Genomic DNA, 20722 nt, shown 5'->3' on the forward strand with positions numbered 1-20722 from the left:
CTAGTTAACATTAGTGCATTACATCTAGTTTACCAGTTAACATTAGTGCATTACATCTAGTTTACCAGTTAACATTAGTGCATTACATCTAGTTTACCAGTTAACATTAGTGCATTACATCTAGTTTACTAGTTAACATTAGTGCATTACATCTAGTTTACTAGTTAACATTAGTGCATTACATCTAGTTTACCAGTTAACATTAGTGCATTACATCTAGTTTACTAGTTAACATTAGTGCATTACATCTAGTTTACTAGTTAACATTAGTGCATTACATCTAGTTTACTAGTTAACATTAGTGCATTACATCTAGTTTACCAGTTAACATTAGTGCATTACATCTAGTCTACCAGTTAACATTAGTGCATTACATCTAGTTTACTAGTTAACATTAGTGCATTACATCTAGTTTACCAGTTAACATTAGTGCATTACATCTAGTTTACTAGTTAACATTAGTGCATTACATCTAGTTTACCAGTTAACATTAGTGCATTACATCTAGTTTACTAGTTAACATTAGTGCATTACATCTAGTTTACTAGTTAACATTAGTGCATTACATCTAGTTTACTAGTTAACATTAGTGCATTACATCTAGTTTACCAGTTAACATTAGTGCATTACATCTAGTTTACTAGTTAACATTAGTGCATTACATCTAGTTTACTAGTTAACATTAGTGCATTACATCTAGTTTACCAGTTAACATTAGTGCATTACATCATTACGGTGAGACAGCTTTCTTTCTTTACCATGAAGCTGCTCATTTCATTTGTTGATGGTTTTCAGGGTCGATGAAGCACCATTTTTTTGTTTTTTTTTAAGGCTTTGTCCTTTGAATACACTGAATTTAGTGCTGCCATGGATATAGTTTTATCTTACATTTACATTACATTTAAGTCATTTGGCAGACGCTCTTATCCAGAGCGACTTACAAATTGGTGAATTCACCTTATGACATCATCTTCTGGTGTCGTGAGTTATTTTATAAGAAAAGTTCACTGATCTAAGTGTGTGGTCTTTGGACATCTGTGTGAAAATGCCTATAAGGGACATGAGCATCATAGAAATAATTACATGGTTACTGGAGAGGCATGTGCTTAGTGCTTGAACAGTCCTGTCTAGGGATTCTAAGTATCTCTGGTTCACACTGCCATAATTCCTTTTAAATTACTTGTATATGTCTAAGTATTTTTTTAAATGTATTGTCATAATGTTTTATTCTCTAGAACAGTCTAGTTTTGCTAAATAAGTAGTTGTTTACGTACAACCTGTTTTAAATTCTTCACTATTTCATCAGGGGGCTCGTTAGGTTAAGTGTTCCCCACTACCAACACTTAATGTGTGGATGTCTTTGCTTGCTTGGGGGGGGGGGGGGTCTTTTATATACCAGACTTATTTTTTATTTTATTATTTTTTACTTTGGTGTTGTGTGATGTACAGAGATGAGGTAGTCATTCAAAACACTATTATTGCAACATATTTTGTGTCTTTGTTACTCCTGAACTTATTTAGGCTTCCATAACAAAGGGGTTAGTTACTGACTCCAAGACATGTCAAGTCTAAAATTCAGACTATAAGACAACAAAATGCGGTGGAAGTCGAGGGCTATGAATACGTTCTGGGAACGCTGAGTGTTGTTAGGGTGGTTGTTAGGTGACCGTATTAACGACACACACAGCAGTCATGAGTCTTGAATGTAGTAAAATTCCACGTGGCCGTTGGGTCACGGTTATCTCCTCTTATGCATTTTGGACATGTGTAGCTTGTACCCAACTCTCTAATGACCATCATGTCCTAATGGCCTGGTACTCAGGGCTCTGTTGTCCCTCCATCATGTCCTAATGGCCTGGTACTCAGGGCTCTATTGTCCCTCCATCAGGTCCTAATGGCCTGGTACTCAGGGCTCTGTTGTCCCTCCATCATGTCCTAATGGCCTGGTACTCAGGGCTCTATTGTCCCTCCATCAGGTCCTAATGGCCTGGTACTCAGGGCTCTGTTGTCCCTCCATCATGTCCTAACGGCCTGGTACTCAGGGCTCTGTTGTCCCTCCATCATGTCCTAATGGCCTGGTACTCAGGGCTCTGTTGTCCCTCCATCAGGTCCTAATGGCCTGGTACTCAGGGCTCTATTGTCCCTCCATCAGGTCCTAATGGCCTGGTACTCAGGGCTCTATTGTCCCTCCATCAGGTCCTAATGGTCTGGTACTCAGGGCTCTATTGTCCCTCCATCAGGTCCTAATGGCCTGGTACTCAGGGCTCTATTGTCCCTCCATCAGGTCCTAATGGCCTGGTACTCAGGGCTCTATTGTCCCTCCATCAGGTCCTCATGGCCTGATACTCAGGGCTCTATTGTCCCTCCATCAGGTCCTAATGGCCTGGTACTCAGGGCTCTATTGTCCCTCCATCAGGTCCTAATGGCCTGGTACTCAGGTCTCTGTTGTCCCTCCATCATGTCCTAATGGCCTGGTACTCAGGGCTCTATTGTCCCTCCATCGGGTCCTCATGGCCTGATACTCAGGGCTCTATTGTCCCTCCATCAGGTCCTAATGGCCTGGTACTCAGGGCTCTATTGTCCCTCCATCAGGTCCTAATGGCCTGGTACTCAGGGCTCTGTTGTCCCTCCATCAGGTCCTAATGGCCTGGTACTCAGGGCTCTATTGTCCCTCCATCAGGTCCTCATGGCCTGATACTCAGGGCTCTATTGTCCCTCCATCAGGTCCTAATGGCCTGGTACTCGGGGCTCTATTGTCCCTCCATCAGGTCCTAATGGCCTGGTACTCAGGGCTCTGTTGTCCCTCCATCAGGTCCTAATGGCCTGGTACTCAGGGCTCTATTGTCCCTCCATCAGGTCCTAATGGCCTGGTACTCAGGGCTCTATTGTCCCTCCATCAGGTCCTCATGGCCTGATACTCAGGGCTCTATTGTCCCTCCATCAGGTCCTAATGGCCTGGTACTCAGGGCTCTATTGTCCCTCCATCAGGTCCTAATGGCCTGGTACTCAGGTCTCTGTTGTCCCTCCATCATGTCCTAATGGCCTGGTACTCAGGGCTCTATTGTCCCTCCATCGGGTCCTCATGGCCTGATACTCAGGGCTCTATTGTCCCTCCATCAGGTCCTAATGGCCTGGTACTCAGGGCTCTATTGTCCCTCCATCAGGTCCTAATGGCCTGGTACTCAGGGCTCTGTTGTCCCTCCATCATGTCCTAATGGCCTGGTACTCAGGGCTCTATTGTCCCTCCATCAGGTCCTAATGGCCTGGTACTCAGGGCTCTGTTGTCCCTCCATCATGTCCTAACGGCCTGGTACTCAGGGCTCTGTTGTCCCTCCATCATGTCCTAATGGCCTGGTACTCAGGGCTCTGTTGTCCCTCCATCAGGTCCTAATGGCCTGGTACTCAGGGCTCTATTGTCCCTCCATCAGGTCCTAATGGCCTGGTACTCAGGGCTCTATTGTCCCTCCATCAGGTCCTAATGGTCTGGTACTCAGGGCTCTATTGTCCCTCCATCAGGTCCTAATGGCCTGGTACTCAGGGCTCTATTGTCCCTCCATCAGGTCCTAATGGCCTGGTACTCAGGGCTCTATTGTCCCTCCATCAGGTCCTCATGGCCTGATACTCAGGGCTCTATTGTCCCTCCATCAGGTCCTAATGGCCTGGTACTCAGGGCTCTATTGTCCCTCCATCAGGTCCTAATGGCCTGGTACTCAGGTCTCTGTTGTCCCTCCATCATGTCCTAATGGCCTGGTACTCAGGGCTCTATTGTCCCTCCATCGGGTCCTCATGGCCTGATACTCAGGGCTCTATTGTCCCTCCATCAGGTCCTAATGGCCTGGTACTCAGGGCTCTATTGTCCCTCCATCAGGTCCTAATGGCCTGGTACTCAGGGCTCTGTTGTCCCTCCATCAGGTCCTAATGGCCTGGTACTCAGGGCTCTATTGTCCCTCCATCAGGTCCTCATGGCCTGATACTCAGGGCTCTATTGTCCCTCCATCAGGTCCTAATGGCCTGGTACTCGGGGCTCTATTGTCCCTCCATCAGGTCCTAATGGCCTGGTACTCAGGGCTCTGTTGTCCCTCCATCAGGTCCTAATGGCCTGGTACTCAGGGCTCTATTGTCCCTCCATCAGGTCCTAATGGCCTGGTACTCAGGGCTCTATTGTCCCTCCATCAGGTCCTAATGGCCTGGTACTCAGGGCTCTATTGTCCCTCCATCAGGTCCTAATGGCCTGGTACTCAGGGCTCTGTTGTCCCTCCATCAGGCTGATTTTCCACCCTGTTCATGCCCATGATGCAGTGGCTGTACAGTATTATAACTGTGTGTGTCTGTCCTAGGCGTGTACAGGGAAGTTCATGCCCATGATGCAGTGGCTCTATTTTGATGCTCTGGAGTGTCTGTCTGAGGAAGAGGGAGGAGCCATGCTCACTGAGGAGGACTGTGCCCCTGTGAGTACATTTCACACACTCCGACGTCTACCATACTCACACACACACCGCCCACCAATTTGCACACACCTAACACAAACCCTCACAGGCCAAACACATACAGGCACAAAACACATCATGCCACTATTTCAAGTAGAACTATAAAGCCTCGCCTTCTACCTGTTCTCCTTTACAACCTCACCTGTTCTCCTTTACAGCCTCACCTGTTCTCCTTTACAGCCTCACCTGTTCTCCTTTACAGCCTCACCTGTTCTCCTTTACAACCTCACCTGTTCTCCTTTACAGCCTCTCCTTCTACCTGTTCTCCTTTACAGCCTCACCTGTTCTCCTTTACAGCCTCACCTGTTCTCCTTTACAGCCTCACCTGTTCTCCTTTACAGCCTCACCTGTTCTCCTTTACAGCCTCTCCTTCTACCTGTTCTCCTTTACAGCCTCACCTGTTCTCCTTTACAGCCTCACCTGTTCTCCTTTACAGCCTCTCCTTCTACCTGTTCTCCTTTACAGCCTCACCTGTTCTCCTTTACAGCCTCTCCTTCTACCTGTTCTCCTTTACAGCCTCACCTGTTCTCCTTTACAGCCTCTCCTTCTACCTGTTCTCCTTTACAGCCTCACCTGTTCTCCTTTACAGCCTCACCTGTTCTCCTTTACAGCCTCACCTTCTATCTGTTCTCCTTTACAGCCTCACCTGTTCTCCTTTACAGCCTCACCTTCTACCTGTTCTCCTTTACAGCCTCACCTGTTCTCCTTTACAGCCTCACCTGTTCTCCTTTACAGCCTCACCTGTTCTCCTTTACAGCCTCACCTGTTCTCCTTTACAGCCTCTCCTTCTACCTGTTCTCCTTTACAGCCTCACCTGTTCTCCTTTACAGCCTCACCTTCTACCTGTTCTCCTTTACAGCCTCACCTGTTCTCCTTTACAGCCTCACCTGTTCTCCTTTACAGCCTCTCCTTCTACCTGTTCTCCTTACAGCCTCGCCTTCTACCTGTTCTCCTTTACAGCCTCACCTTCTACCTGTTCTCCTTTACAGCCTCACCTGTTCTCCTTTACAGCCTCACCTGTTCTCCTTTACAGCCTCACCTGTTCTCCTTTACAGCCTCTCCTTCTACCTGTTCTCCTTTACAGCCTCACCTGTTCTCCTTTACAGCCTCACCTTCTACCTGTTCTCCTTTACAGCCTCACCTGTTCTCCTTACAGCCTCGCCTTCTACCTGTTCTCCTTACAGCCTCGCCTTCTACCTGTTCTCCTTACAGCCTCGCCTTCTACCTGTTCTCCTTTACAGCTTCACCTGTTCTCCTTTACAGCCTCTCCTTCTACCTGTTCTCCTTTACAGCCTCACCTGTTCTCCTTTACAGCCTCTCCTTCTACCTGTTCTCCTTTACAGCCTCACCTTCTACTTGTTCTCCTTTACAGCCTCACCTGTTCTCCTTTACAGCCTCACCTGTTCTCCTTACAGCCTCGCCTTCTACCTGTTCTCCTTACAGCCTCACCTGTTCTCCTTTACAGCCTCACCTTCTATCTGTTCTCCTTACAGCCTCGCCTTCTACCTGTTCTCCTTACAGCCTCACCTGTTCTCCTTTACAGCCTCTCCTTCTACCTGTTCTCCTTTACAGCCTCACCTGTTCTCCTTTACAGCCTCACCTTCTACCTGTTCTCCTTTACAGCCTCTCCTTCTACCTGTTCTCCTTTACAGCCTCACCTTCTACCTGTTCTCCTTTACAGCCTCTCCTTCTACCTGTTCTCCTTTACAGCCTCGCCTGTTCTCCTTTACAGCCTCACCTGTTCTCCTTTACAGCCTCTCCTTCTACCTGTTCTCCTTTACAGCCTCGTCTGTTCTCCTTTACAGCCTCGTCTGTTCTCCTTTACAGCCTCACCTGTTCTCCTTTACAGCCTCGCCTGTTCTCCTTTACAGCCTCACCTGTTCTCCTTTACAGCCTCACCTGTTCTCCTTTACAGCCTCACCTGTTCTCCTTTACAGCCTCACCTGTTCTCCTTTACAGCCTCACCTGTTCTCCTTTACAGCCTCACCTTCTACCTGTTCTCCTTTACAGCCTCACCTGTTCTCCTTTACAGCCTCTCCTTCTACCTGTTCTCCTTTACAGCCTCACCTGTTCTCCTTTACAGCCTCACCTGTTCTCCTTTACAGCCTCTCCTTCTACCTGTTCTCCTTTACAGCCTCACCTGTTCTCCTTTACAGCCTCTCCTTCTACCTGTTCTCCTTTACAGCCTCACCTGTTCTCCTTTACAGCCTCACCTGTTCTCCTTTACAGCCTCTCCTTCTACCTGTTCTCCTTTACAGCCTCACCTGTTCTCCTTTACAGCCTCACCTTCTACCTGTTCTCCTTTACAGCCTCACCTGTTCTCCTTTACAGCCTCTCCTTCTACCTGTTCTCCTTTACAGCCTCACCTGTTCTCCTTTACAGCCTCACCTGTTCTCCTTTACAGCCTCACCTTCTACCTGTTCTCCTTTACAGCCTCACCTGTTCTCCTTTACAGCCTCACCTGTTCTCCTTTACAGTCTCACCTGTTCTCCTTACAGCCTCTCCTTCTACCTGTTCTCCTTTACAGCCTCACCTGTTCTCCTTTACAGCCTCACCTGTTCTCCTTTACAGTCTCACCTGTTCTCCTTACAGCCTCTCCTTCTACCTGTTCTCCTTTACAGCCTCACCTTCTACCTGTACTCCTTTACAGCCTCACCTGTTCTCCTTTACAGCCTCACCTGTTCTCCTTTACAGCCTCACCTGTTCTCCTTTACAGTCTCACCTGTTCTCCTTACAGCCTCTCCTTCTACCTGTTCTCCTTTACAGCCTCACCTTCTACCTGTACTCCTTTACAGCCTCACCTGTTCTCCTTTACAGCCTCACCTGTTCTCCTTTACAGCCTCACCTGTTCTCCTTTACAGCCTCACCTGTTCTCCTTTACAGCCTCTCCTTCTACCTGTTCTCCTTTACAGCCTCACCTGTTCTCCTTTACAGCCTCTCCTTCTACCTGTTCTCCTTTACAGCCTCACCTGTTCTCCTTTACAGCCTCACCTGTTCTCCTTTACAGCCTCACCTGTTCTCCTTTACAGCCTCTCCTGTTCTCCTTTACAGCCTCACCTGTTCTCCTTTACAGCCTCACCTGTTCTCCTTTACAGCCTCTCCTGTTCTCCTTTACAGCCTCACCTGTTCTCCTTTACAGCCTCACCTTCTACCTGTTCTCCTTTACAGCCTCACCTGTTCTCCTTTACAGCCTCACCTGTTCTCCTTACAGCCTCGCCTTCTACCTGTTCTCCTTACAGCCTCACCTGTTCTCCTTTACAGCCTCTCCTTCTACCTGTTCTCCTTTACAGCCTCACCTGTTCTCCTTTACAGCCTCTCCTTCTACCTGTTCTCCTTTACAGCCTCTCCTTCTACCTGTTCTCCTTTACAGCCTCACCTTCTATCTGTTCTCCTTACAGCCTCGCCTTCTACCTGTTCTCCTTTACAGCCTCTCCTGTTCTCCTTTACAGCCTCACCTGTTCTCCTTTACAGCCTCACCTGTTCTCCTTTACAGCCTCGCCTGTTCTCCTTTACAGCCTCTCCTTCTACCTGTTCTCCTTTACAGCCTCACCTGTTCTCCTTTACAGCCTCTCCTTCTACCTGTTCTCCTTTACAGCCTCACCTGTTCTCCTTTACAGCCTCTCCTTCTACCTGTTCTCCTTTACAGCCTCACCTTCTACCTGTTCTCCTTTACAGCCTCACCTGTTCTCCTTTACAGCCTCACCTGTTCTCCTTACAGCCTCGCCTTCTACCTGTTCTCCTTACAGCCTCACCTGTTCTCCTTTACAGCCTCACCTTCTATCTGTTCTCCTTACAGCCTCGCATTCTACCTGTTCTCCTTACAGCCTCACCTGTTCTCCTTTACAGCCTCTCCTGTTCTCCTTTACAGCCTCTCCTTCTACCTGTTCTCCTTTACAGCCTCACCTGTTCTCCTTTACAGCCTCTCCTTCTACCTGTTCTCCTTTACAGCCTCACCTTCTACCTGTTCTCCTTTACAGCCTCGCCTGTTCTCCTTTACAGCCTCGCCTGTTCTCCTTTACAGCCTCACCTGTTCTCCTTTACAGCCTCACCTTCTACCTGTTCTCCTTTACAGCCTCACCTGTTCTCCTTTACAGCCTCACCTGTTCTCCTTTACAGCCTCACCTTCTACCTGTTCTCCTTTACAGCCTCACCTGTTCTCCTTTACAGCCTCTCCTTCTACCTGTTCTCCTTTACAGCCTCACCTTCTACCTGTTCTCCTTTACAGCCTCACCTGTTCTCCTTTACAGCCTCTCCTTCTACCTGTTCTCCTTTACAGCCTCTCCTTCTACCTGTTCTCCTTTACAGCCTCACCTTCTACCTGTTCTCCTTTACAACCTCACCTGTTCTCCTTTACAGCCTCTCCTTCTACCTGTTCTCCTTTACAGCCTCACCTGTTCTCCTTTACAGCCTCGCCTTCTACCTGTTCTCCTTACAGCCTCACCTTCTATCTGTTCTCCTTTACAGCCTCGCCTGTTCTCCTTTACAGCCTCACCTTCTACCTGTTCTCCTTTACAGCCTCACCTTCTACCTGTTCTCCTTTACAGCCTCTCCTTCTACCTGTTCTCCTTTACAGCCTCACCTTCTACCTGTTCTCCTTTACAGCCTCTCCTTCTACCTGTTCTCCTTTACAGCCTCACCTTCTGTCTGTTCTCCTTTACAGCCTCACCTGTTCTCCTTTACAGCCTGTCCTGTTCTCCTTTACAGCCTCTCCTTCTACCTGTTCTCCTTTACAGCCTCACCTGTTCTCCTTTACAGCCTCTCCTTCTACCTGTTCTCCTTTACAGCCTCACCTGTTCTCCTTTACAGCCTCACCTTCTACCTGTTCTCCTTTACAGCCTCACCTGTTCTCCTTTACAGCCTCTCCTTCTACCTGTTCTCCTTTACAGCCTCACCTTCTATCTGTTCTCCTTTACAGCCTCGCCTGTTCTCCTTTACAGCCTCACCTTCTACCTGTTCTCCTTTACAGCCTCACCTTCTACCTGTTCTCCTTTACAGCCTCTCCTTCTACCTGTTCTCCTTTACAGCCTCACCTTCTACCTGTTCTCCTTTACAGCCTCTCCTTCTACCTGTTCTCCTTTACAGCCTCACCTTCTGTCTGTTCTCCTTTACAGCCTCACCTGTTCTCCTTTACAGCCTGTCCTGTTCTCCTTTACAGCCTCTCCTTCTACCTGTTCTCCTTTACAGCCTCACCTGTTCTCCTTTACAGCCTCTCCTTCTACCTGTTCTCCTTTACAGCCTCACCTGTTCTCCTTTACAGCCTCACCTTCTACCTGTTCTCCTTTACAGCCTCACCTGTTCTCCTTTACAGCCTCTCCTTCTACCTGTTCTCCTTTACAGCCTCACCTGTTCTCCTTTACAGCCTCACCTGTTCTCCTTTACAGCCTCACCTTCTACCTGTTCTCCTTTACAGCCTCACCTGTTCTCCTTTACAGCCTCGCCTTCTACCTGTTCTCCTTACAGCCTCACCTTCTATCTGTTCTCCTTTACAGCCTCGCCTGTTCTCCTTACAGCCTCACCTTCTACCTGTTCTCCTTTACAGCCTCTCCTTCTACCTGTTCTCCTTTACAGCCTCACCTTCTATCTGTTCTCCTTTACAGCCTCACCTTCTACCTGTTCTCCTTTACAGCCTCTCCTTCTACCTGTTCTCCTTTACAGCCTCACCTTCTACCTGTTCTCCTTTACAGCCTCTCCTTCTACCTGTTCTCCTTTACAGCCTCACCTTCTGTCTGTTCTCCTTTACAGCCTCACCTGTTCTCCTTTACAGCCTGTCCTGTTCTCCTTTACAGCCTCTCCTTCTACCTGTTCTCCTTTACAGCCTCACCTGTTCTCCTTTACAGCCTCTCCTTCTACCTGTTCTCCTTTACAGCCTCACCTGTTCTCCTTTACAGCCTCACCTTCTACCTGTTCTCCTTTACAGCCTCACCTGTTCTCCTTTACAGCCTCTCCTTCTACCTGTTCTCCTTTACAGCCTCACCTGTTCTCCTTTACAGCCTCACCTGTTCTCCTTTACAGCCTCACCTTCTACCTGTTCTCCTTTACAGCCTCACCTGTTCTCCTTACAGCCTCGCCTTCTACCTGTTCTCCTTACAGCCTCACCTGTTCTCCTTTACAGCCTCACCTTCTATCTGTTCTCCTTACAGCCTCGCATTCTACCTGTTCTCCTTACAGCCTCACCTGTTCTCCTTTACAGCCTCTCCTTCTACCTGTTCTCCTTTACAGCCTCACCTGTTCTCCTTTACAGCCTCTCCTTCTACCTGTTCTCCTTTACAGCCTCACCTTCTACCTGTTCTCCTTTACAGCCTCTCCTTCTACCTGTTCTCCTTTACAGCCTCACCTGTTCTCCTTTACAGCCTCGCCTGTTCTCCTTTACAGCCTCACCTGTTCTCCTTTACAGCCTCACCTTCTACCTGTTCTCCTTTACAGCCTCACCTGTTCTCCTTTACAGCCTCACCTGTTCTCCTTTACAGCCTCACCTTCTACCTGTTCTCCTTTACAGCCTCACCTGTTCTCCTTTACAGCCTCTCCTTCTACCTGTTCTCCTTTACAGCCTCACCTTCTACCTGTTCTCCTTTACAGCCTCTCCTTCTACCTGTTCTCCTTTACAGCCTCACCTTCTGTCTGTTCTCCTTTACAGCCTCGCCTGTTCTCCTTACAGCCTCACCTTCTACCTGTTCTCCTTTACAGCCTCTCCTTCTATCTGTTCTCCTTTACAGCCTCTCCTGTTCTCCTTTACAGCCTCTCCTTCTACCTGTTCTCCTTTACAGCCTCACCTGTTCTCCTTTACAGCCTCACCTGTTCTCCTTTACAGCCTCACCTTCTACCTGTTCTCCTTTACAGCCTCTCCTTCTACCTGTTCTCCTTTACAGCCTCTCCTTCTACCTGTTCTCCTTTACAGCCTCTCCTTCTACCTGTTCTCCTTTACAGCCTCTCCTTCTACCTGTTCTCCTTTACAGCCTCACCTGTTCTCCTTTACAGCCTCACCTGTTCTCCTTTACAGCCTCACCTTCTACCTGTTCTCCTTTACAGCCTCACCTGTTCTCCTTTACAGCCTCTCCTTCTACCTGTTCTCCTTTACAGCCTCACCTGTTCTCCTTTACAGCCTCACCTTCTACCTGTTCTCCTTTACAGCCTCTCCTTCTACCTGTTCTCCTTTACAGCCTCACCTTCTACCTGTTCTCCTTTACAGCCTCTCCTTCTACCTGTTCTCCTTTACAGCCTCTCCTTCTACCTGTTCTCCTTTACAGCCTCTCCTTCTACCTGTTCTCCTTTACAGCCTCACCTGTTCTCCTTTACAGCCTCACCTGTTCTCCTTTACAGCCTCACCTGTTCTCCTTTACAGCCTCTCCTGTTCTCCTTTACAGCCTCTCCTTCTACCTGTTCTCCTTTACAGCCTCACCTGTTCTCCTTTACAGCCTCTCCTTCTACCTGTTCTCCTTTACAGCCTCACCTGTTCTCCTTTACAGCCTCTCCTTCTACCTGTTCTCCTTTACAGCCTCTCCTTCTACCTGTTCTCCTTTACAGCCTCTCCTTCTACCTGTGGGAAAACTATTAAATTACATCTCTCCCTCTCCCCAGAGGAACAGTCGTTATGACGGCCAGATCGCTGTGTTTGGCTCCCAGCTGCAGGAGGAGCTGGCTAAACAACGTTACTTCCTGGTTGGGGCTGGCGCTATTGGCTGTGAGCTGCTAAAGAACTTTGCCATGATTGGATTGGCTGGAGGAGAGGGTGAGGTCATCGTGACAGACATGGACACCATTGAGAAATCCAACCTCAACAGACAGTTCCTCTTCAGGTGAGAGGGGAGTTGGGGAGGGGCAAACTTAACCCTTGGAGGGTTTAAATCATACAACACAAGCATCTCTTCAGCCTTGACCCTGTGATTACACTGGTTTAGACATCGGGTGTCTGAAATGGCTCCCACTTTCCAACATACTGCATTACTGTAGATCAGTGCACAGCGGGTCTGTTCAGATGTAGTACTCTACATAGAATAGAGAACCTCTTGGGACATAGACCTGTTGTGTTTTAATTGAGCTGTTATTGCTTCTTGTTTGCTTGTATGTCATTGTTCTTCTGTAAAGGGTTACGGGTTTCAAAGGAGCTTTTATGAAATAAAGTACTGTTTTGGTTTGTATTCAGGCCGTGGGACGTGACGAAGATGAAGAGCGAGACGGCGGCGGCGGCGGTGAAGCAGATGAACCCGTCCATCCGGATCACGGGGCACCAGAACCGCGTTGGGCCCGAGACGGAGCGCGTCTACGACGACGACTTCTTCGAGAGCCTCCACGGAGTCGCCAACGCTCTGGACAACGTCGACGCACGTAAGACGCACTTTTAACATTACTGCACCTTGTGTGCTGTCGTTATCGACCGTTATCTATCGGTTTCAACGGCTACAGGCGGTATAGTCTCCACAGTTATCAACGGCTACAGGCGGTACAGTCTCCACAGTTATCAACGGCTACAGGCGGTATTTGTCTCCACAGTTATCAACGGCTACAGGCGGTACAGTCTCCACAGTTATCAACGGCTACAGGCGGTATTTGTCTCCACAGTTATCAACGGCTACAGGCGGTATAGTCTCCACAGTTATCAACGGCTACAGGCGGTATTTGTCTCCACAGTTATCAACGGCTACAGGCGGTATAGTCTCCACAGTTATCAACGGCTACAGGCGGTACAGTCTCCACAGTTATCAACGGCTACAGGCGGTACAGTCTCCACGGTTATCAACGGCTACAGGCGGTACAGTCTCCACGGTTATCAACGGCTACAGGCGGTATAGTCTCCACGGTTATCAACGGCTACAGGCGGTATAGTCTCCACGGTTATCAACGGCTACAGGCGGTATAGTCTCCACGGTTATCAACGGCTACAGGCGGTATAGTCTCCACGGTTATCAACGGCTACAGGCGGTATAGTCTCCACAGTTATCAACGGCTACAGGCGGTATAGTCTCCACGGTTATCAACGGCTACAGGCGGTATTTGTCTCCGCGGTTATCAACGGCTACAGGCGGTATTTGTCTCCGCGGTTATCAACGGCTACAGGCGGTATAGTCTCCGCGGTTATCAACGGCTACAGGCGGTATAGTCTCCACGGTTATCAACGGCTACAGGCGGTATAGTCTCCACGGTTATCAACGGCTACAGGCGGTATTTGTCTCCGCGGTTATCAACGGCTACAGGCGGTATAGTCTCCACAGTTATCAAAGGCTACAGGCGGTATTTGTCTCCGCAGTTATCAAGAGGAGTCCAGGGGGCTGGGCCGGTACAATTAGATTGTTTTGGGCTGAGGAAGAGGTGCCCGCGGGGGGGGGTCGATTGTTTAGGGCCAAGGAAGAGGAGTCCGGGGGGTTGGTCTATTGTTTAGGGCCAAGGAAGAGGAGTCCGGGGGGGGGTCGATTGTTTAGGGCCAAGGAAGAGGAGTCCGGGGGGGTTGGTCTATTGTTTAGGGCCAAGGAAGAGGAGTCCGGGGGGGGGGTCTATTGTTTAGGGCCAAGGAAGAGGAGTCCGGGGGGGGGTTGGTCTATTGTTTAGGGCCAAGGAAGAGGAGTCCGGGGGGGTTGGTCTATTGTTTAGGGCCAAGGAAGAGGAGTCCGGGGGTCGATTGCTTAGGGCTCAGGAATATTGGGAATAATTATGCTTTGTGAATGTCCCTCTCCTGTAGGTATGTATATGGACCGCCGGTGTGTCTACTACAGGAAGCCCCTGTTGGAGTCGGGGACTCTGGGTACCAAGGGAAACGTTCAGGTGGTCATCCCCTTCCTGACAGAGTCATACAGCTCCTCCCAGGACCCCCCGGAGAAGTCCATCCCCATCTGCACACTGAAGAACTTCCCCAACGCCATCGAACACACCCTGCAGGTGACACACACACACACACACTCTCTAACCTGCGGGACTGACGTCCACACACACACACACACCTGTCGAATGATGTCCTCTATATGCAGTGTGTGGTAACTCTCTCCTCCTCCTCTCCAGTGGGCCCGTGATGAGTTTGAGGGTCTGTTTAAACAGCCGTCAGAGAATGCCATGCAGTACCTCACGTAAGTCTACAGCTCTGGCCTTTGAAAGGCTTCTTCTGTCTGAAGGCTTATACAGGGTTACAGTGTGTCTACAGGGCCTTACAGAAGTATTCATCCCCCTTGGCGTTTTTCCTATTTTGTTGCCTTACAACCTGTAATTTAAATGGATTTTTATTGGGATTTCATCTAATGGACATAAACAAAATAGTCCAAATTGGTGAAGTGAAATTAAAAAAATATATATCTTTAAATAGAAAAGTGTTGTGTATCCACCCCTACTATGAATACTATCTGGTGCAACCAATTACCTTCAGAAGTCACACAATTAGTTACTTTGCATACAGGTGAACTAAGTGTCACATGTGATCTCAGTGTATATATATACGCCTGTTCTGAAAGGCCCCAGAGTCTGCAACACCACTAAGAGCAAGGGGCACCACCAAGAGCAAGGGGCACCACCAAGAGCAAGGGGCACCACCAAGAGCAAGGGGCACCACCAAGAGCAAGGGGCACCACCAAGAGCAAGGGGCACCACGAAGACCAAGGAGCTCTCCATACAGATCAGGGTTGGGTTATAAAAAATATCAGAAACTTTGAACATCCCACGGAGCACCATTTAAATCCATTATTCAAAAATGGAAAGAATATGACACCACAACAAACCTGCCAAGAGAGGGCCGCCCACCAAAACTCACAGACCAGGCAAGGAGGGCATTAAACAGAGGCAACAAAGAAACCAAAGATAACCCTGAAGAAGCTGCAAAGCTCCACAGCTGAGATCAGCGTATCTGTCCATGGGACCACTTTAGGCAGTACACTCCACAGAGCTGGGCTTTATGGAAGAGTGGCCAGAAACAAGCCATTGCTTAAAGAAATAAGCACATTTGGTGTTTGTAAAAAGTCATGTGGGAGATACGGTGGAAAATTCCAAGATTATGTTATAATGCTGTTATTGCATTAAATGGCTGTTTTATGAAACAGAATAAGGGGTTGTTAGAACGCTCATCTGTGTGTGGGCCTCTGGGAGATAACGCTGACCGGAGATTTATCATGTCTTTTGGGTGATGAAACCTCATTCCGGAGCATGAGTTAATGTTTCTGTTCTATACCAGGGAAGAGAGGGTCAGACCCTGGTCTGAACAATGAAAGATAACTGTTGACACAGCAGATACTTATTATTCACAGCAGATACTTATTATTCACAGCAGACAAATCTTAACTTTGTGTCCCACTCTCAACAAATCATCTGATCGTAATTTATCGTAGACAACTCAAATCGATTCACTTTATATTTGTGTGTTGTATTGACTTGCTCCCTTATTAATAAGTGATAAAATATTTAGTTTAAGTATAACTCTTACTTGTGTGATAAGTTTCTCTTTTGATAGTAAAGAAATGAATCAAATTAAATGTATTTATAAAGCCCTTCGTGCATCAGCTGATGTCACAAAGTGCTGTACAGAAACCCAGCCTAAAACCCCAAACAGCAAGCAATGCAGGTGTAGAAGCATGGTGGCTAGGAAAAACTCCCTAGAAAGGCCAAAACCTAGGAAGAAACCTAGAGAGGAACCAGGCTATGTGGGGTGGCCAGTCCTCTTCTGGCTGTGCCGGGTGGAGATTATAACAGAACATGGCCAAGATGTTCAAATGTTCATAAATGACCAGCATGGTCAAATAATAATAAGGCAGAACAGTTAAACTGGATCAGCAGCACGGCCAGGTGGACTGGGGACAGCAAGGAGTCATCATGTCAGGTAGTCCTGAGGCATGGTCCTAGGGCTCAGGTCCTCCGAGAGAGAGAAAGAAAGAGAATTAGAGAGAGCACACTTAAATTCACACAGACACTGGATAGGACAGGAGAAGTACTCCAGATATAACAAACTGACCCTAGCCCCCGACACGCAAACTACTGCAGCATAAATACTGGAGGCTGAAACAGGAGGGGTCAGACACTGTGGCCCCATCCGAGGACACCCCCGGACAGGGCCAAACAGGAAGGATATAACCCCAACCACCACCGAGACTCCCCAAACATATGAAAGCAGGTACTCTGGTCAGATGAGACAAAAATGTAGCTTTTTGGCCATCAAGGAAAACACTGGCACAAACCCAACATCTCTCATCACCCCGAGAACACCATCCCCACAGTGAAGCATGGTGGTGGCAGCATGATTTTCATCTGCAGGGAAACTGGTCAGAATTGAAGAATGGTGCTAAATACAGGAAAATTCTTGAGATTTGTACGGAGGTTCACCTTCCAGCAGGACAATGGTCCTAAGCATACTGCTAAAGCAACACTTGAGTGGTTTAAGGGGAAACATTTAAATGTCTTGGAATGGCCTAGTCAAAGCCCAGACCTTAATCCAATTGAGAATCTGTGGTATTACTTAAAGATTGCTGTACACCAGCGGAACCCATCCAACTTGAAGAAGCAGTTTGCCTTGAAGAATGGGCAAAAATCCCAGTTGCTAGATGTGCCAAGCTTGTAGAGGCATGCCCCAAGAGGCTTGCAGCTGGAATTGCAGTAAAAGGTTGTTCTACAAAGTATTGACTTTGGGGGGGTGAATAGTTTTGCATGCTAAAGTTTTCTATATTTGTGTCTTATTTGTTTGTTTCACAATAACATATTTGGCATCTTCAAAGTGGTAGGAATGTTGTGTAAATCAAATGATACAAACCCCCAAAAATCTATTTTAATTCCAGGTTGTAAGGCAACAAAATAGATAAAAATTACAAGGGAGGTGAATACTTTCGCAAGTCGCTGGTGCTCTTCTAAGTTGATGTTTTATGATCCAGAGATGCTAAGTTCCTGGAGAGGACCCTGAAGCTGCCTGGAGCCCAGCCTCTAGAAGTGTTGGAGGCCGTCTATAAGAGTTTGGTGATCGACTGCCCTCGCAGCTGGGCCGACTGCGTCACCTGGGCTCGCCACCACTGGCAATGCCAGTACAGCAACAACATCCATCAGCTACTGCACAACTTTCCCCCAGAACAGGTGTGAAGAACACACACACCGAGTTTACAGAACATTAGGAACACCTCAGCTTTCACCTGGTCGGTCTCTAATGGAAAGAGATGGATCCCTTACTGATGTTAAACTTGTTAAAACCCACTTTAAATCAGTGTAGATGAAGGGGAAGGAGACAGGTTAAAGAAGGATTTTTAAGCCTTGAGACAATTGAGACATGGATTGTATATGTGGTTCATTCAAGAGCGTCTGCTAAATGACTTAAATGTAAAAATGTAAATGTAATGAATGGGTAAGACAAAAGACTAACGTGCCTTTTCAACAGGGTATGGTAATAGGTGCACACTGGATTGTTAACTTATCTGGGCGCTAGCGTCCCGCCTTGCCAACAGCCAGTAAAATTGCAGTGGCCAAAAAACAAATTAAAATTCCTCAAACGTACAAGGATTATACACCATTTTAAAGATTAACTTCTCGTTAATCCAGCCACAGTGTCTGATTTCAAAAAGGCTTTACGGCGAAAGCTCACCTTGCAATTATGTCAGTGCCAAGCCACAGAAAAACATACAGCCATTTTCCAAAGGAAAAAAACTCAGAGCATTATAAATATTCACTTACCTTTGATCTTCATCAGAATGCACTCCCAGGAATCCCAGTTCCACAATAACATTTACATTACATTTAAGTCATTTAGCAGACGCATAAATGTTTGTTTTGTTCAATAAAGTCCATTATTTATGTTCAAATACCTCCTTTTTGTTTGCGCGTTTAGCCCAGTAAGCCAAATGCACAATGCGCGAGCAATTACTTCAGACGAAAGTCAAAGTTTTATATTACAGTTCGTAGAAACATGTCAAACGATGTATAGAATCAATCTTTAGGATGTTTTTATCATCAATCTTCAATAATGTTTCAACCGGACAATTCCTTTGAATTGAAAAGGACCGCAGCTACCTCTCACGGCCGGGCGCCTGACTGAGCTCATGGCCTTCTGCCAGACTGTTGACATCTAGTGGAAGCCTTAGGAAGTGCAATATGACCCCATAGACACTGTATATTTGATAGGCAAAGACTTGAAAACCTACAAACCTCAGGTTTTTGCCTGCCATATGGGTTCTGTTATAATCACAGACATCATTCAAACAGTTTTAGAAACGTCAGAGTGTTTTCTATTCAAATCTACTATATGCGTATTCTAGCTTCTGGGCCTGAGTAGCAGGCAGTTTACTCTGGGCACCTTATTCATCCAAACTACTCTACTGCCCCAGTCCCAAAGAAGCTAAGAACTGCAACGCTGCTGGATTTTTCACGCTCAACAGTTTCCCGTGTGTATCAAGAATGGTCCACCCCCCAAAGGACATCCAGTCAACTTGACACAACTGTGGGGAGAGCAAAAACTCAGTGTTAGGAATGTGTTCTTAATGTTTTGTGCTCTGACTGTTTATACACAAACTGGTGATAGTCATACACTTAACATGTTTGACTATCTCTAACCCTACTTTCTCTCTCCTTTCTCAGCTGACCAGCTCTGGCGCCCCCTTCTGGTCCGGTCCAAAGAGATGTCCTCACCCTCTGGAGTTCAGCACCAGCAATGTGAGTCCTTTCTTCCCCCCTCCTGTCCTCCCTATATATTACCATACCCCCCTACCCTAGCCCCTCCTAACCTCCCCTCCTGTCCTCTCCCTCATACATCCTCTCTCTCTCTCTAGCACCTCCATATGGACTATGTGATGTCAGGAGCCAACTTATTTGCCCAGTCGTACGGCATGCAGGGCTCTACCGACCGTGTCGCCGTGGCTAAGATCCTGGACAGCCTATCGGTGCCCACCTTCGTCCCCAGGTCAGGGGTCAAGATCCACGTCTCCGACCAGGAGCTGCAGAGCGCCAACGTCAACGTCGGTGAGGGAGAGGGCTTTTACATTTATATAGGCCATTTATTTATACATATATAGGGTGTAGAACTAACCCAGCCATTGCAGCAGAGTGCGGGAGCGTGTAGAACTAAGCCAGCCATCACAACAGAGTGCAGGAGTGTGTAGAACTAAGCCAGCCATCGCAACAGAGTGCAGGAGCGTGTAGAACTAAGAAAGCCATCGTAGCAGAGTCTGCAGGAGTGTGTAGAACTAAGAAAGCCATCGTAGCAGAGTCTGCAGGAGTGTGTAGAACTAAGAAAGCCATCGTAGCAGAGTCTGCAGGAGCGTGTAGAACTAAGAAAGCCATCGTAGCAGAGTCTGCAGGAGCGTGTAGAACTAAGAAAGCCATCGTAGCAGAGTCTGCAGGAGCGTGTAGAACTAAAAAACCCATCGTAGCAGAGTCTGCAGGAGCGTGTAGAACTAAGAAAGCCATCGTAGCAGAGTCTGCAGGAGTGTGGAGAACTAAGAAAGCCATCGTAGCAGAGTCTGCAGGAGTGTGGAGAACTAAGAAAGCCATCGTAGCAGAGTCTGCAGGAGTGTGGAGAACTAAGAAAGCCATCGTAGCAGAGTCTGCAGGAGTGTGGAGAACTAAGAAAGCCATCGCAGCAGTCTGCAGGAGTGTGTAGAACTAAGAAAGCCTCTAGAAATGGGACATCTGTTATTTCTGCATTTGCCACAGAATGAAAGCCTTCCACAGACTGGATGGAAGAAGGACTTGTGTTGAATTAAATGACTACTGAGATGGAAGAATCCCAGTTATGATCAGAGTATGTTTATTGTGTTTCATCAGAAAAAACTAACAAGACAGGTCCCACCTCTATGCCCCTGTCTCATTGGCCTGTTCCCCTGTCTGTCAGCCAATGGACACTGTCGGACTAACGGATGTCTCTCTCTCTCTCTCTCTCTCTGGTGTGAATGTCTTTGGGATGTGTGTGTGAATCTGGGGGGTGTGTCTGGGTCTGGGGGGTGTGTCTGGGTCTGGGGGGTGTGTCTGGGTCTGGGGGGTGTGTCTGGGTCTGGGGGGTGTGTCTGGGTCTGGGGGTGTGTCTGGGTCTGGGGGTGTGTCTGGGTCTGGGGGGGGTGTGTCTGGGTCTGGGGGGGGTGTGTCTGGGTCTGGGGGGTGGGTCTGGGGGGGGTGTGTCTGGGTCTGGGGGGGTTGTGTGTGTGTAGATGACAACAGGCTGGAGGAACTGAAGACTCTGCTGCCTGGACCGGAAGCTTCTTCTCACTTCAAACTCACTGCGATCGACTTTGAGAAGGTAGAGATCTCTCTTTACTCTACCCCCCCTCTCTCTTTACTCTACCCCCCCTCTCTCTTTACTCTAC

At 47.9% G+C, this 20722-nt stretch overlaps 1 protein-coding gene across 2 annotated transcripts in view; it reads left to right on the forward strand.

Moving 5' to 3' along the window:
* Window positions 1-20722, forward strand: part of LOC135527674 (ubiquitin-like modifier-activating enzyme 1) — a 72403-nt gene that overhangs the window by 41802 nt on the left and 9879 nt on the right. For both annotated transcript variants that reach the window (XM_064956162.1, XM_064956161.1), the window contains exons 11-19: window positions 4338-4448; window positions 12063-12280; window positions 12628-12809; window positions 14158-14354; window positions 14475-14539; window positions 17315-17510; window positions 19002-19076; window positions 19193-19382; window positions 20567-20655. In XM_064956162.1, coding sequence (XP_064812234.1) covers window positions 4338-4448; window positions 12063-12280; window positions 12628-12809; window positions 14158-14354; window positions 14475-14539; window positions 17315-17510; window positions 19002-19076; window positions 19193-19382; window positions 20567-20655 — 1323 coding nt within the window. The remainder of the gene's footprint in view (window positions 1-4337; window positions 4449-12062; window positions 12281-12627; window positions 12810-14157; window positions 14355-14474; window positions 14540-17314; window positions 17511-19001; window positions 19077-19192; window positions 19383-20566; window positions 20656-20722) is intronic.

This window comes from Oncorhynchus masou, chromosome 33 (genome assembly GCF_036934945.1).
Source record: "Oncorhynchus masou masou isolate Uvic2021 chromosome 33, UVic_Omas_1.1, whole genome shotgun sequence".
Taxonomy (NCBI): Eukaryota; Metazoa; Chordata; class Actinopteri; order Salmoniformes; family Salmonidae; genus Oncorhynchus; species Oncorhynchus masou.